Here is a 12,543-nt window from a genome sequence, read left to right on the forward strand (position 1 = left end):
AAAAAAAAAAAATAATCAAAGAGCAATACATGGTACAAGAAACCAGTTTAAAAAAACCCCAAACAACAAAAACAAAACCTGAAAAATGTTCATAGACATAAGTGTTTAAAAATAACAATGACTGTAAAATCAAGGAAAAGGCAGAAAGATTTTCCCCTGATTTTTATGATAAAGGAAGAGCAAGAAGGATACGTATGGGCTCAAAGGGGCAGCAGATTCATGTCACTCACAAAAAGGTACTTTCTGTTAAAAAAAAGAAAAATACCAAATATAAAAATGGTGTAGAAAGGACAAGTCTTTGATTAAAAAACTCAAAGGGTGATAATATCTGTGATTTGGGAAAAATCAGGAGCAGAAAATATACTGTTAGCCTATACAAAAGATAGCAGATCAACAGAGAGTCATAGAGGCGCAAACTGATGTAGTGGAGGCAACATACCATCTTCATCTGTCCGAATCAATACTGCTAAGCTCTCTGGGCCAGGTCCAACATCAGTGTGGGCAGTCACAGAGATCCGGTATTCAGTCCATTTTTCCAGCTGTTCCAAAAGGTATTGGGTACTGTCCGAGGAAATTCCCAAAATTTCATGGGGCTTGACATCTTCTCCATCAATCCCAATGTACTTGATGGAGTATTCAGTGATAATGCCATTCTGTTTTTCCACCGGTGGAGGTTTCCAACTTACCAAAATGCTAGTGGAGCTGGGGCTTGTGCAACTAATGTCTTGAGGAGGAGCTGATGGCTCTAATTTCAGTAGTGGGTTAAAGGAGGATTTGAGTGAAAGGATAGGAGTGATTGAAAAAATGAACAAAAGAAAAAATAAAAATAAATAAAAGACAACCAAATGAAAATAAAAAATAAAACAAAAAAAAGTAGAAACTTAAAAAAGCAAAATATCAGATATGCACCTTGGCTTATTAACATGAGGAAACTGAAAATGAATAGACCAACTAAATGGTGAAAAAGGATGTAGGGGAAATACATGAAAATGAAACCTCAAAATAATATTACCTACCTGTAATTAAAATTCTTCTTGAAATAAAACAAAAATGTGACACTTCTATGACTACTGATCTAGCTTTATAATCATCGCAATTAGTGCAAGCTGTAATATTTTAAATGACACATGACATGTATTTACTTGCAAATTCGAACATATCCCCTTAACTGGGTTTACTTTGAGAAAAATTCTGTTTTTAAAAAACTCCTAAAAACTTGCAATAATTGCTAAAAATTGCTCCATAAATTGCCATTTCTGTAGCCTCCCCACTCTCATACACATATTATTTTTTCAATTTTTTTTTTTTTTTTTTTTTTTATAACTGAGTCTGCCTGGCACAAGTCAACCGCAAATTAGGTTTAAATGGAAAGCATTTGCTGGAACATTTATTGTAGCCAACATACTAGGAGCATGCAGTCAATTGCAGATGAAGAAAGTCTTAGTCAAAGATTTACCTACCAGGAAAAAGTGACAGGCTTGTTGACTCTGACTGTAACTTGTACTTACCCTAGATCAGCTGTCAGTTTTATTTTTTTAACTCCTCTTGGAGACACCTTTGCTAGTAAAGAATTAAATCCTACCAATAATGTAGGTAATTCTACACAAAAAAAATATCTACCCCCAAACACAGTGTCAAGAAAGCAGGTATTCAGTTTACAAAGAAAGTGTTCACAAGCTCAGCACATCAGAATGGTGAGAGATTCTGGCATCCTTTTGCCTCTTGTCACCAGCACCAATCTTACAGAGCAAAAGTGCTCACCTTGACTCATCTGTACTCAAAGGAGTCTGTTAACATATTTACCTTTTCCAGGCTCCAGAGCATTTAAGCATGTATGTCATTCCATTGCTTTCAGTGAGGGAATTCAAGTAACTGAAAGTTAGGTATGCATTTATGTGCTTAAATGCACTTTGACTTAGCCTACTAAAAGATCATTCAGGGCACCAAAAAAAGAGTCACAGATCAAATTCACTGGCACAAGTAGTGGACATGGACTCTTTCCCATTTCTGTCTTCTCTCTTGTAAGGAAAACATAAATTCTGGGTGCAAGATCTGTACAATGGCTTTTTCTTTGTTGGTTGGTTTTTTTTTGTTTCGTTTATTGTGGTTTTCATTTTTCTTCCCCCATACTACTTTCTTCCCATTTCTTAAGGGAAAAAAAGAAACAAATGGATTTCTGATATTTACACTAGGCACAACAAACAAACTTAAAGGAATAGAGAAGTCTTATGACCCTGCTGTGACTTACTGCATTTACGCATGTGTCTTTTGGTTTCCTACAGCCCTTCTATAGGGATCAATGGCTTTTTACTCATTATGGTACACTTCCCCTCTGAAGGGAAAACAGGAGGGAATGTCCCAGCATTTCAACTAATTAGAGGAGGTGAATGGGGGTACTGATGAGAATTAGCACATTTGTTTGGGTTTTTTTTAGGCTAATTCAGTAATCAAGCACTAAAACCATGTTGGTCCCCTTCTACCATCGACTTATGCAGGAAGTAAAATACAAGTAAAATGTCCCTTAAGGAACTTATATGTAAAGAAATAAACACCTGTAGCATCTTTCTCTGAAACCAAGATGAAAGGCAGTAGTGTATTCTGGTGAATACTGTTAATAAACGCATAGAATTTTATCAATTTTGAATCCATTATACTCTGAAAATGCCAAATACTGTACTTATGCAACTAAGGACAATCTTTAGGCTAACTGTGTTACTAGTTTTATTCATGCATATAGTTTTTTCATCAAATACACAATTTTTGTATAAAAGATTTTGCCATCATTTCAGCAAATAACTAGGGGCTGACCACTGATGTCAACTGGATTTTCCTACTATCTGAAGATATGAAGCTGAAAAATGCACAACGTATTCTTATATTCAAGAAGGGATAAATGGCAGTGTGCTTGTATACGGAACATGCAACCCTGGCTCCTAGTTGTTTATTTTGTATGCACAGACTAAGCAATCTTCAATATAAGAGAATGAGCATGTTAAATAGCTGAAATGACTCCCAGGATAAATAAATAAATACCTTTTTCTTTATCAAATTATTGATTCTAGCTTACTAAATTTAAAATATACCTTGCTACTATTTCTAAAACTAGCCTTGTGTTATATAAAAGTCTTTTATGCTTCTTCCAAATGCCTTATAAATGCTTCAGAAACATATTTAGCTTTGCTTAAAAGTCTGCAAGCACTGTATCTCCATTCACACTTACTACCATTAAGATATGACACTAACAAATAATGATGGTGTAATCACATCTGTCATAACTGCAAATTAAAAAGCCTCATGTCAATTGAGAATCTGAATTTTCTGGTTTTAATAATATTATTTTAAAAAAAGGCTATTTAATTTAAAACAAATACAATCACACTAAGTTTTAAAATGACACAGTGTAATGCAATGTAACTGTCATGAAAGTGTAACTCTTCAGGCAAGAGTAGCATTTCTGGTCATGGTGTCTGAACATCGGATTGTTTTCATTATGTGTTAATTTAAATATTTAAAAATGTATATATAAAGCTCAGAAAAATTTTTGCATCTTATTTGCACACAAATATGATGAATTTCATGGCATTTTTTCCAGACGCATCCAGTAAGAAAACTTTTTCTACTAGTGTAAAAAATGACCGAACATCATAAAAAGGCTAGATTAAAAAAAACCCCACATCTTAAAATCAGAATTATTAGCTACCACAGAAGAATAATTACATGAAAATTTTTTGTACAGTCTGAAATATTCAGCCTGGCCCACTTTATAAATTTTTGTACTTTGGGAAGATGCTGCAGGAACAACCTAGAAATCTGCAGAACAAGAAATCTGCAGACTGGGCAGATGGAATTTTCAGGTGGAGGAATTATTAATGTACATCTACATCTATTGCATGATTAACATTTTATCCTGATATAAAATAAAGTATTATTATAACAGCATAATATTGTCTTCTGAGATACTGCTTTACAATTCTTTTCTGAAACTACGTAAATGCCACTCATATATTAAGTTGATCACAACACACCTAAAAACCCACACATTTTAAGCATTCTTTTGCTGTGTTAAGCAGGGAGAATGTTGTATTTTTATAATTTTGCCTTTTTCTCTGTTGCTGCCTCTCTGGACTAATGAGATGAATCTCTTCGATAAATAAAGACAAAGGAACAAAGTTAGCAAGGAAGGACACCTACTTGACTGCATGGTTCTTGCTGAGATTTCTGCTGTTGAAGCACCCAGGCCTTGCGGAGAACGTGCTGCTAGACGGAATAAGTACAAGCTGTTTGGCCTTAAGCCTTGCAGGCGATAAGATGTAGCAGGTTCAGTGGAAACCCGTTGCTAAAGGTAGGTAATAACAGGATGTCTTGATTAATATTCAGAGACTCTGAATTCTATATGTTGCCTGAAGAAGAAATGCTTTTACACTGAAGATAAACCCATTAAGGAAAATTTAAATTTAAGAAAATAAATCTGAACAAACCCAAACTAAACCAAAGTAAAACTGAATACATTGTTTTTGACAAATGTATAAAGGAACAATAGTTTTTCAAGTCAACAGCTTAATGGGTGAAACTCAGAGGCAGATATATTGTTTGACTGGTTGAGGAAGTAACAGCTGTTTACAAAGTATAAGAGGGTTTTCAGAGAACAACACATGAACAAAGCCCTACTTACCATTACCTCCTATGACTGTAAACTACAGGGTTTTATAATGTGAGTAACCCTGGTTTTAACCTCATAGTTAAATTTGTGTTCAAATTATTAACAAGCGAATTCTTCCAGAGGATATCTTATTAAGCAAGGGCCTGCATCCTCCTTGGAGGTGAAATACAGATCTGGCCCCCTTCCACAAAATAAGCTTAAGCATTCACAGTATATGTGTGAAGCTGCCATAAACATAAACTCAGTTGAAGCATCAACAATGAGTTGAAGATGCAGGAGGAATCAATGAGTCTGACACTTTCCTGCTACCTTCTGAGACTGCTGACTTCTTTCTTTTGTCTTGGACACCTGGTACTATCACAAGTTTTCCATAACAGAAAAAGAGTTAATTTTAAAGTATGTAGTACCAACATCACAGAGGCTCTCAAACTGAAAATTCTTTAATAATGGTGCAGAAAGAGTCCATGTGTTTTTAGCTTTAGAAAAAAACCCTGTATTTTCTTCTCAAATATTATTGAAAGGTTAGAGAAGCTTGAGAACTCTCTTTTGTGGTGGGAAAAAGAAACAAAAATTCTCAAAGTTTGAAAATAGACTTCAAAGTCCAAATATAAGTGCAAAATATCTCAATGAGTCCATAACATGCCTCAAAACACTTTTGCTTCCAAGCCTTTGTAGAGGAACAGGCTTGGGGAGACATGATCGGTGTGTGAAAGTGGATGTGACTTCTGTGGATGACTCATGAACAACAGCAAAGTCCCACTGGCTGGTAACCGTCGACATCATTTTCTGTTGTTTACACACTCTCTGTCTATCACTAGCTTGACTGCTTGTTTAACAAACTGATAAACATGTAGACATTTGTACTGAAGGAAGTTACTAATCCATTAATTCTAAGCCATCGCAACATTTTATGTCTGATTCATTAAAGAATATTTAAAAGATATATTGTTTTTTCACTTACCTCCTCCCCATGCTCCCCATCTTTGTAAACCAGTTCATAGCTGGAAATGGTATCAGAGCGTGGAGGTGTCCAGGACAGTAATATGCTTGTTTCAGACTCAGGTTCTGCTTTGAAATTCAGTGGCTGACCAGGCACTAAAGAAAAAGTTGAGCAGTGTTGCCAGTTGTTTATTTGGCTACTTCAACATCTTTCAAACCTTTTAAACTATAATCTGAATATTTCACTCAATATTACTTTTACTGAACTTACTGAACTTAAACAAACTGATTAACTGTATTATGAAATAAAGGAATCTAAGCTCAGATAAATAGTAATGATATTTTTAATTCACACATTACAAATTATCAAGGATTTCAGATAAATGCTTTTCAGTGTATGTAATGCACACAGAACCAAAATGCAATTGAACAAAAGCCTGGTGATGAGTATCAGCAATCTAATAACCTATATGTGAAATGGTGAGTATATACATGTATAAATTTGTGTGCGTATAGGGAAATGCTAGCATTACTTAAGATTGGCTGGACTAGTCAAGAAAAAGTGTTAAAACCATTACACACATTTCATAATCTGAAAATGGTTTGCTCAGCTCATAAATGATTAAGATACTAAACACATCCTGCTCTTTTAGAAGACCTAAATATTGAATGCTTTTGTAACCTGAAGATGTTATAACCTACCAAAGAGACCTTCAGTAATGTTCTTGGTAACTGACATATTTCTACCCTTTTAATGACTGGTATTTTTTACCAATATAGCTGAATTTCTAGTAACAACAATTTCTAATTGCACTAACTAAAAATGCAACTTAGATTCCAGTAGTCAAGAACATTCTCTGTTATGTCTTATGTAAAGGTCATAGAAATTATCCAGACTAAATGTTACCCTCATTTACTTCTGCAAATACACTGCAAATAATAAGCTTGACTGGGAAAAGACAGTAAAATATAACCTTGTCATTGCAATGTATATCATACAATTATTTTGGCACCCAAGTTCTAAAACATTACTTTCAATTAATAGTGCTTGTTGTTAAGGCATGAAACAGTCTTCCACAGCATTGCTAGCTTTTCAAGAATTAAATACGGCATGTTCTTATTTTTTAAGAAAAAAACGTGATGCACTTCTTAGCACATACTGAGAACAGGTGTGACAAGTAGAATGTGACTATAATGATCATTTCAAAATAATTTTTCAGGGTAGAATTTTATTACACCATGTTTCTTTTGTACAGTAAAAGACTTAAAAACATCATGGAGCAAACGATAAAAATAAGTTGTGATTGTAATTCTAATCTTCCCCAGGCTTCTATAGAATATCACTCTAAGGATAACACTGCCCTCATGTATGCTGGTGCAGGTTTGATATCTAACTGATATCTAACCTTAAAGCAGACAAATAACCCATCAACATGAGGTGCATATCCACGCTCCTATGTGGAGGTTGCAAGTCCCTACCATTCACTTTTTTTTTGTTTGTTTTTGTTTTTTTTTGTTTGTTTGTTTGTTTGGTTTTTTTTTCAGAAACAGGACAAACTAGAAAAACAAAGGTATGGAAGAATGTTGCCTTTATCTGGGGAAATGAGTGAGGGTGAACAGGAGACCAAGTCTCTTTACAGGAAGAAGAAAGGGTAGGAGTAATTAGCTGTTTTTCTAAAAAGATATATGGTGTAAAAAGAAACTGCGTCCTCAGTACTGCAAAGTGCCAAAGGGAAAAGGTCACAAAGCACAGGGAGCAATTACAGGAAATATAAACAAAGTATTTTTGACAGAAGTACTTCTAATTTTACCCTTTTAAATTTGAATGGATTTGCAATTAAGAGGGAGAGAGTGGCATAACTGGATAATTCTTGTTTGAAACAGATTTTGAAATACCACTAGATCAGACTTTAACTTGGAAAATCTACAGTATAGTTGTATAAATGCATTTAATAGGTGAACATTACAACTTCTGAGGTTAGCTGCTTTGAAAGACTGCTGAGTAACAACCAGACAACAGCTCCAGATTTGCCTCCTGTTGAACATGGCTTAAAGTTGATGTGGAGCCCCACTGCAGGCTTGCCAAAATAAAATCTGGAGTATAGGCAGCTATTTCAAAGTGTTTATTTTGCTACAGGTTGTTCCAAATGTATCTCATGAAACTGAGGTGGGTACCTGGCTCTAGGCATTTTGTTTGCTTTATCTGAGAAAGAGATAAGAACTGGACTGACCCATGGAAAAAAAGAAAAATTGATTCAATGTGTATCAAAGGATAGTGAAAAAAATATTTTGGCAAAACAAATGAGCAGCATAGTTGGAGTTACAAAATCACTTTTGCCTGATCATTGAAGGTCAAACAGCAGCTTATGTTACCCATGCCACACTGTCTTGTGTTTGACATCTCTTATCAGTGACCTGGAGAAGGGGATAGAGGGCACGTGCCCCAGGTTTGCAGATGACATCAAGCTGGGGGTGAACCAGCCGACACACTCAAGGGCCAGGCTACTGTTGGGAGAGAGCTGGAAAGGGTCAAGAAACATGCTGATGGTTCCCTATGAACTTCAGCAAGCCATGACCCGGGAAGGCAGATCGCTGTAAGGATGCAGGATGGGTCTGATGGATAGAGGGAGCCACGTGGGGGACAGCACTGGGCCCTGGAGGGCATCGAGCTGAGCTGGGGCCATCCATGTGCCCAGGTAGCAACAAGGGCCAGTGGTGCCTGGGGTGGTGTGACCAGGAGACAGCCCTGACAGCCAGAATAGGACAGGGACTGTCCTTCTGCTCAGTGCCTGTCAGACTACATCTGGTGGGCATCAGCAAGATGTCCCTGGGCTGGGGCCCTTGCCCTGAAAAGAGAGGCTGCAGGACCAGGGCTGCTTCAACTAGGAGAAGGGACAGCTTCAGAGGCACACAACAGCATCCCTGTCACTGATGGGAGGAATGGAGGATATGCAGCTGGAATCTTCACAGGGGTGTATGGCAGGAGAGTGAGAAGCAGCAGCACGAGCTGGAACATGAGAGGCTCAGGCTGGAGATAAGGGGAAACCTCTTCCCCATGATGACCGCCCAGCTGTGGGGCTGGGGCCCAGGAGGATGGACTGAATCCAGCCTGGGGGGCTTTTACACTGCAACTGGGTGAAGCCCTGAGCAGCCTCATGTCTGACAACATGGCTGAGCCTGTTCTGGGCAGGGTCTGGAGCTGGAGACCTCCCTAGATCACCCTGGCAGCTTGAATTATCCTGTGATGCTATGATATATGCCTAACATATAAATACATGAATTGTAGAACACAGACAGGCAGTAATAGTAAATGACTAGTCGAGTGAAGTGGTATCATATGGAGGCTGGTACCATCCACTCTGATAAATAGGACAGCAGATGGAGAAAGAAGGGTATATATCCTGTCTCTGCACATTTTAAGACCATCATCCTCCAAGTATTCTTTTCAAAAAAAACCCTTTATGGTCTCAGGTCTGCAATTCTCTATCATTTTTGAGATAACCACCAACAAGTTGAAGGTTAATTAGACTTCCCCAGAAGTCCATCAAAATAGTATCTTGCTGCAAAATCTAGTCTCACCTCACATTTTCCAAACACAGTTAGGCAACTCCAAAACTGAAAACACTGACAGAAGAAAGATGTGACAAGGAAACCTGCATCATTCCAAACAGTTAGAGAAGAAGGAGAAGAAAACAAAACCAAAATAATAGAAACTGAAGAAACTGTCTTGCTAATAAACTTTGCTAGGGAACCCAACACTTAAACCAAAGAAAAAGTACCAGATAAGAAAGTGGAACAATAGATTTTAAACTATTTAAGTTTTTTGCCTAGAACACACAACATCTCTTTAAAAAATTCTTCGGTGGCACACAAGAACTAAGCCAAGCTGGAGGAGCTGACAGAAAGTAATGGTCTCCTGAGATGAAAAAAAACCTAGAGAAACTGGAAAATCTATGTAAGTGGACTTTAGACTCTTGGTGAAGTATTTTTAATTACACAGATCAACTCTAACTTTCCATATTAGTGCTGTATATGTCAGCTCAATGTACAAGATCTTTTTATATGAGAACTCTCTCAATATTATCTTTTCTGCTTTGAGGTTAATGTGCTCTACAAATATACATTTAAGACCATGACTGCCCTGAGCACTGAGTATACCTCTTTTTATTTCTTGCTTGTAAACATGACATAACTTAGGTAGTACATATGATGAAACACTACAGTGCAGTGACAAAACAAAGAACGAAGTCCAGAATTACTCTTTTCAAAACTTCATTGCAAGTTCTACACTTTTGCTTGCCTAGTCATCCATGTTTACTGCTGGATAACCAGAAACACACTGCTGGACCTTTCCTGCATATGTAGCTCTACGTCCAGCCCTGATTCAAGTGCCAGAACAAACCCATAATATGGGATCTCAAATCAGAAAGGTACTTTAGTTCCCTACACAGCTCCTCCTCAGCTGGCTGAGGTAACCAGAAAAACACATCAGGACTCTTCTGGGTCTGCAAGTGATGCCGGAAACAGAGACTCTTCAGTCTAGAAAGGGCCCCCCAATATAGCTAGCAGGAAGCCCATACCTGGAGCAAAATTCAATCAGTTCAATCACTAATCAGTTTTGCAAAGGACAATATATCGATCAAGAGAATTTGCAATCAGTTGGGAACTGAAAGGGACCTAAAGTTTGCGCTTCTGCTTGCTCTGGAAGGAGCATTAAGTTTTACAGAGAAGCTCTTACATTTGAAGAGTTAATGTGCTCTGAAGTTTTTGTTTTGTAAAACAATACTTGTACTTTTTGAAATACCAAAACCTCTTGGAATATAACTAAAAGATGAAATGGTTAATGTGCTCTCCCTCTCTCTTTCTGCTACAACAGAAATAATCTCTTCATATGAGTCTGAAGATAGCTGAGGCTTGCAGCTCTGCAATATCAAACACAGAATCACAGTGTTCAAAATAATTAACTACATTACTTTTTAAATATCCAAAAAGCATAGCACATTTTGTGAAAAATAACCAGAAATCCAGAAATCACTTTCTTAAAACAATGTGTAACTGATATTGAGGGAGCCCACAGAATAAAATAAACATGATGGTCAGTCTTAAAGACAAGAGTCCACACATTGTCTGAATGACTAGAGAACACAGTGAAGAGACGAATTATTATTCAGACTTATTTTTCTACACTCTTTTTAAACTGTAGCAGTAGAGTTGTCTTAAAAATATGTCAAGCTGCATTCTTCCATACCTAAGTTCAGTGACAGAACTAATGTGTGCACATTTCCAATGCCCATTCACATATTTGCAAAAATCAGAATACTGGACTAGAGAAAAATCAGATTAAAAAAAAATATATTTTCTAAGCAGAAGAAAGAGAATGAGATTAAAAGCTAGAAAAACCACTGTGAGGGTAAGATTCTCAATACTGGTCTCATCATGCCAGCATTTAAATGAAGTAAACATAGAGACTGGGGCACTTAATAGAAGTGTGCTTAACTTAATTGTGCTTTGAGAGCTGAAAGATTTTTCCTACCTGACCAGAAATGTTTCTTTAGAGCAATTTTGGCACTTAAAAACCATCCTCAGCTCCAAATTGTTCTCCTTCCACCTGCTCCCTTGCATCATGATTGAATTTCTGGCTGTGTGCTCTCAACACTTCCCTTGTGGAAGTCCATTTCCATGAAATGCTTCACTAGGAGACCAGTACTGTGGAGTTTCAGAGACATGAGGTTTCTCCATTCATGTGTTCATGAAAAAATTTCAGATGTCTGGCAAAGTAGATAGCTTGCTACAACACAGAACTGTATTTCCCTGCTACAGACCCTTCCTCTGAATTTCTAATCTTTTACAGTAAGAACTCCAGAACCATTAATTTATTTCCCTTAAGCTAAGGCTCTGTTTATGTGCTCTGCAAGTCAGACACTTGACATTCTTATTACTGTCCTTTTCCATATGTTGAAAAGATTAGCCTTTTATAACTGTAATAATCCTTAGTCTTCAAGCCATTGCCAGTCCTTGGTTTGAATTTAACAATATGTTTTGTATTGTAAATTCTTGTTTGAAGACGCATATGTTTACAGGTACACATTCATTTTCCAGAATATTCTTGCTCTTTTTCTTTCTCCAATAATCCACTACCCAACAGACCTTATGCATCTCTCACTCCCCTCTCTTTCTGCCTAAGAACAGAATAAAACCAGGATTCTCTGAATTCTTTCAGTAGCTATCCTCTCTTTGCACATTAAAAACCAAACCATACCAAACCAAATCCAAACCCAGACATCCAGTTTAAAGTTCAAGATCCTTCCTGATACACATAGGTTAAAGCATGTTGCTCAGAGAGTATGTGTACTTCTAACCAGTTCAAGCAAATAAAGGAAATATGAGAAGATACATAAGTGTGTCCCAAGTAGCCAAATGGAAATAAAGCAACAGAGCTTTTGTTTTCTAGTGAAGTAAAGAAAAAGGACAAGAAGTATCACGCTAAAGATGATACCAATATTTTTTTTACTCTAAAATTTGGTGTTAGTAAGGCAGTTTACCTAAATAATATACCGGTCCTGTCTCCACCCTCAACAGAATCCAATCCTTTGACTCAAAATAAAGAGTAAGGACTTAGGTGTAGGCTTTCAAATTGATCTTCCCTTATTCAAAAGGCTTAGCTCTACAGCTGTTTTTTGATTACTTGATTTCTTAAAATGGTGTCTTTTCACAGTAAAGAAAACACTGCTGAAAACAACTGGCCAATAGGATATGGCTTCTCCGTAAAATGCCTAAGCAGATTACTGGAACACAAAACAGAACATAAAACTTTTTTTTTTTTTTTTTTTTTTTTTTTTTTTTTTTTTTTCCTCAAACTACATGTTCCTAGTTAATATTTTAATTACAAATCTAATTTTCACTATCAGAAGAATTTTAGCTGACCTGCAAAGTGAGAAGCCACT

General features: G+C 36.7%; 1 protein-coding gene across 39 annotated transcripts in view; it reads right to left on the reverse strand.

Annotated features, from left to right (window-relative positions):
• Positions 1 to 12,543, reverse strand: part of PTPRD (protein tyrosine phosphatase, receptor type D) — a 468,274-nt gene that overhangs the window by 120,157 nt on the left and 335,574 nt on the right. For 26 of the 39 annotated variants that reach the window (XM_026866869.1, XM_026866833.1, XM_026866835.1 and 23 more), the window contains 3 exons: positions 5,622 to 5,755; positions 4,192 to 4,336; positions 440 to 745 (listed from right to left, as the gene is read on the reverse strand). In XM_026866869.1, the coding sequence (XP_026722670.1) occupies positions 440 to 745; positions 4,192 to 4,336; positions 5,622 to 5,755 (585 nt within the window). The remainder of the gene's footprint in view (positions 1 to 439; positions 746 to 4,191; positions 4,337 to 5,621; positions 5,756 to 12,543) is intronic. The other 13 variants (XM_026866870.1, XM_026866871.1, XM_026866866.1 and 10 more) reach the window with 1 other exon arrangement.

The sequence above is a fragment of the Athene cunicularia genome (assembly GCF_003259725.1).
Source record: "Athene cunicularia isolate RWA chromosome Z unlocalized genomic scaffold, athCun1 chrZ_part4, whole genome shotgun sequence".
NCBI classification, from domain to species: domain Eukaryota; kingdom Metazoa; phylum Chordata; class Aves; order Strigiformes; family Strigidae; genus Athene; species Athene cunicularia.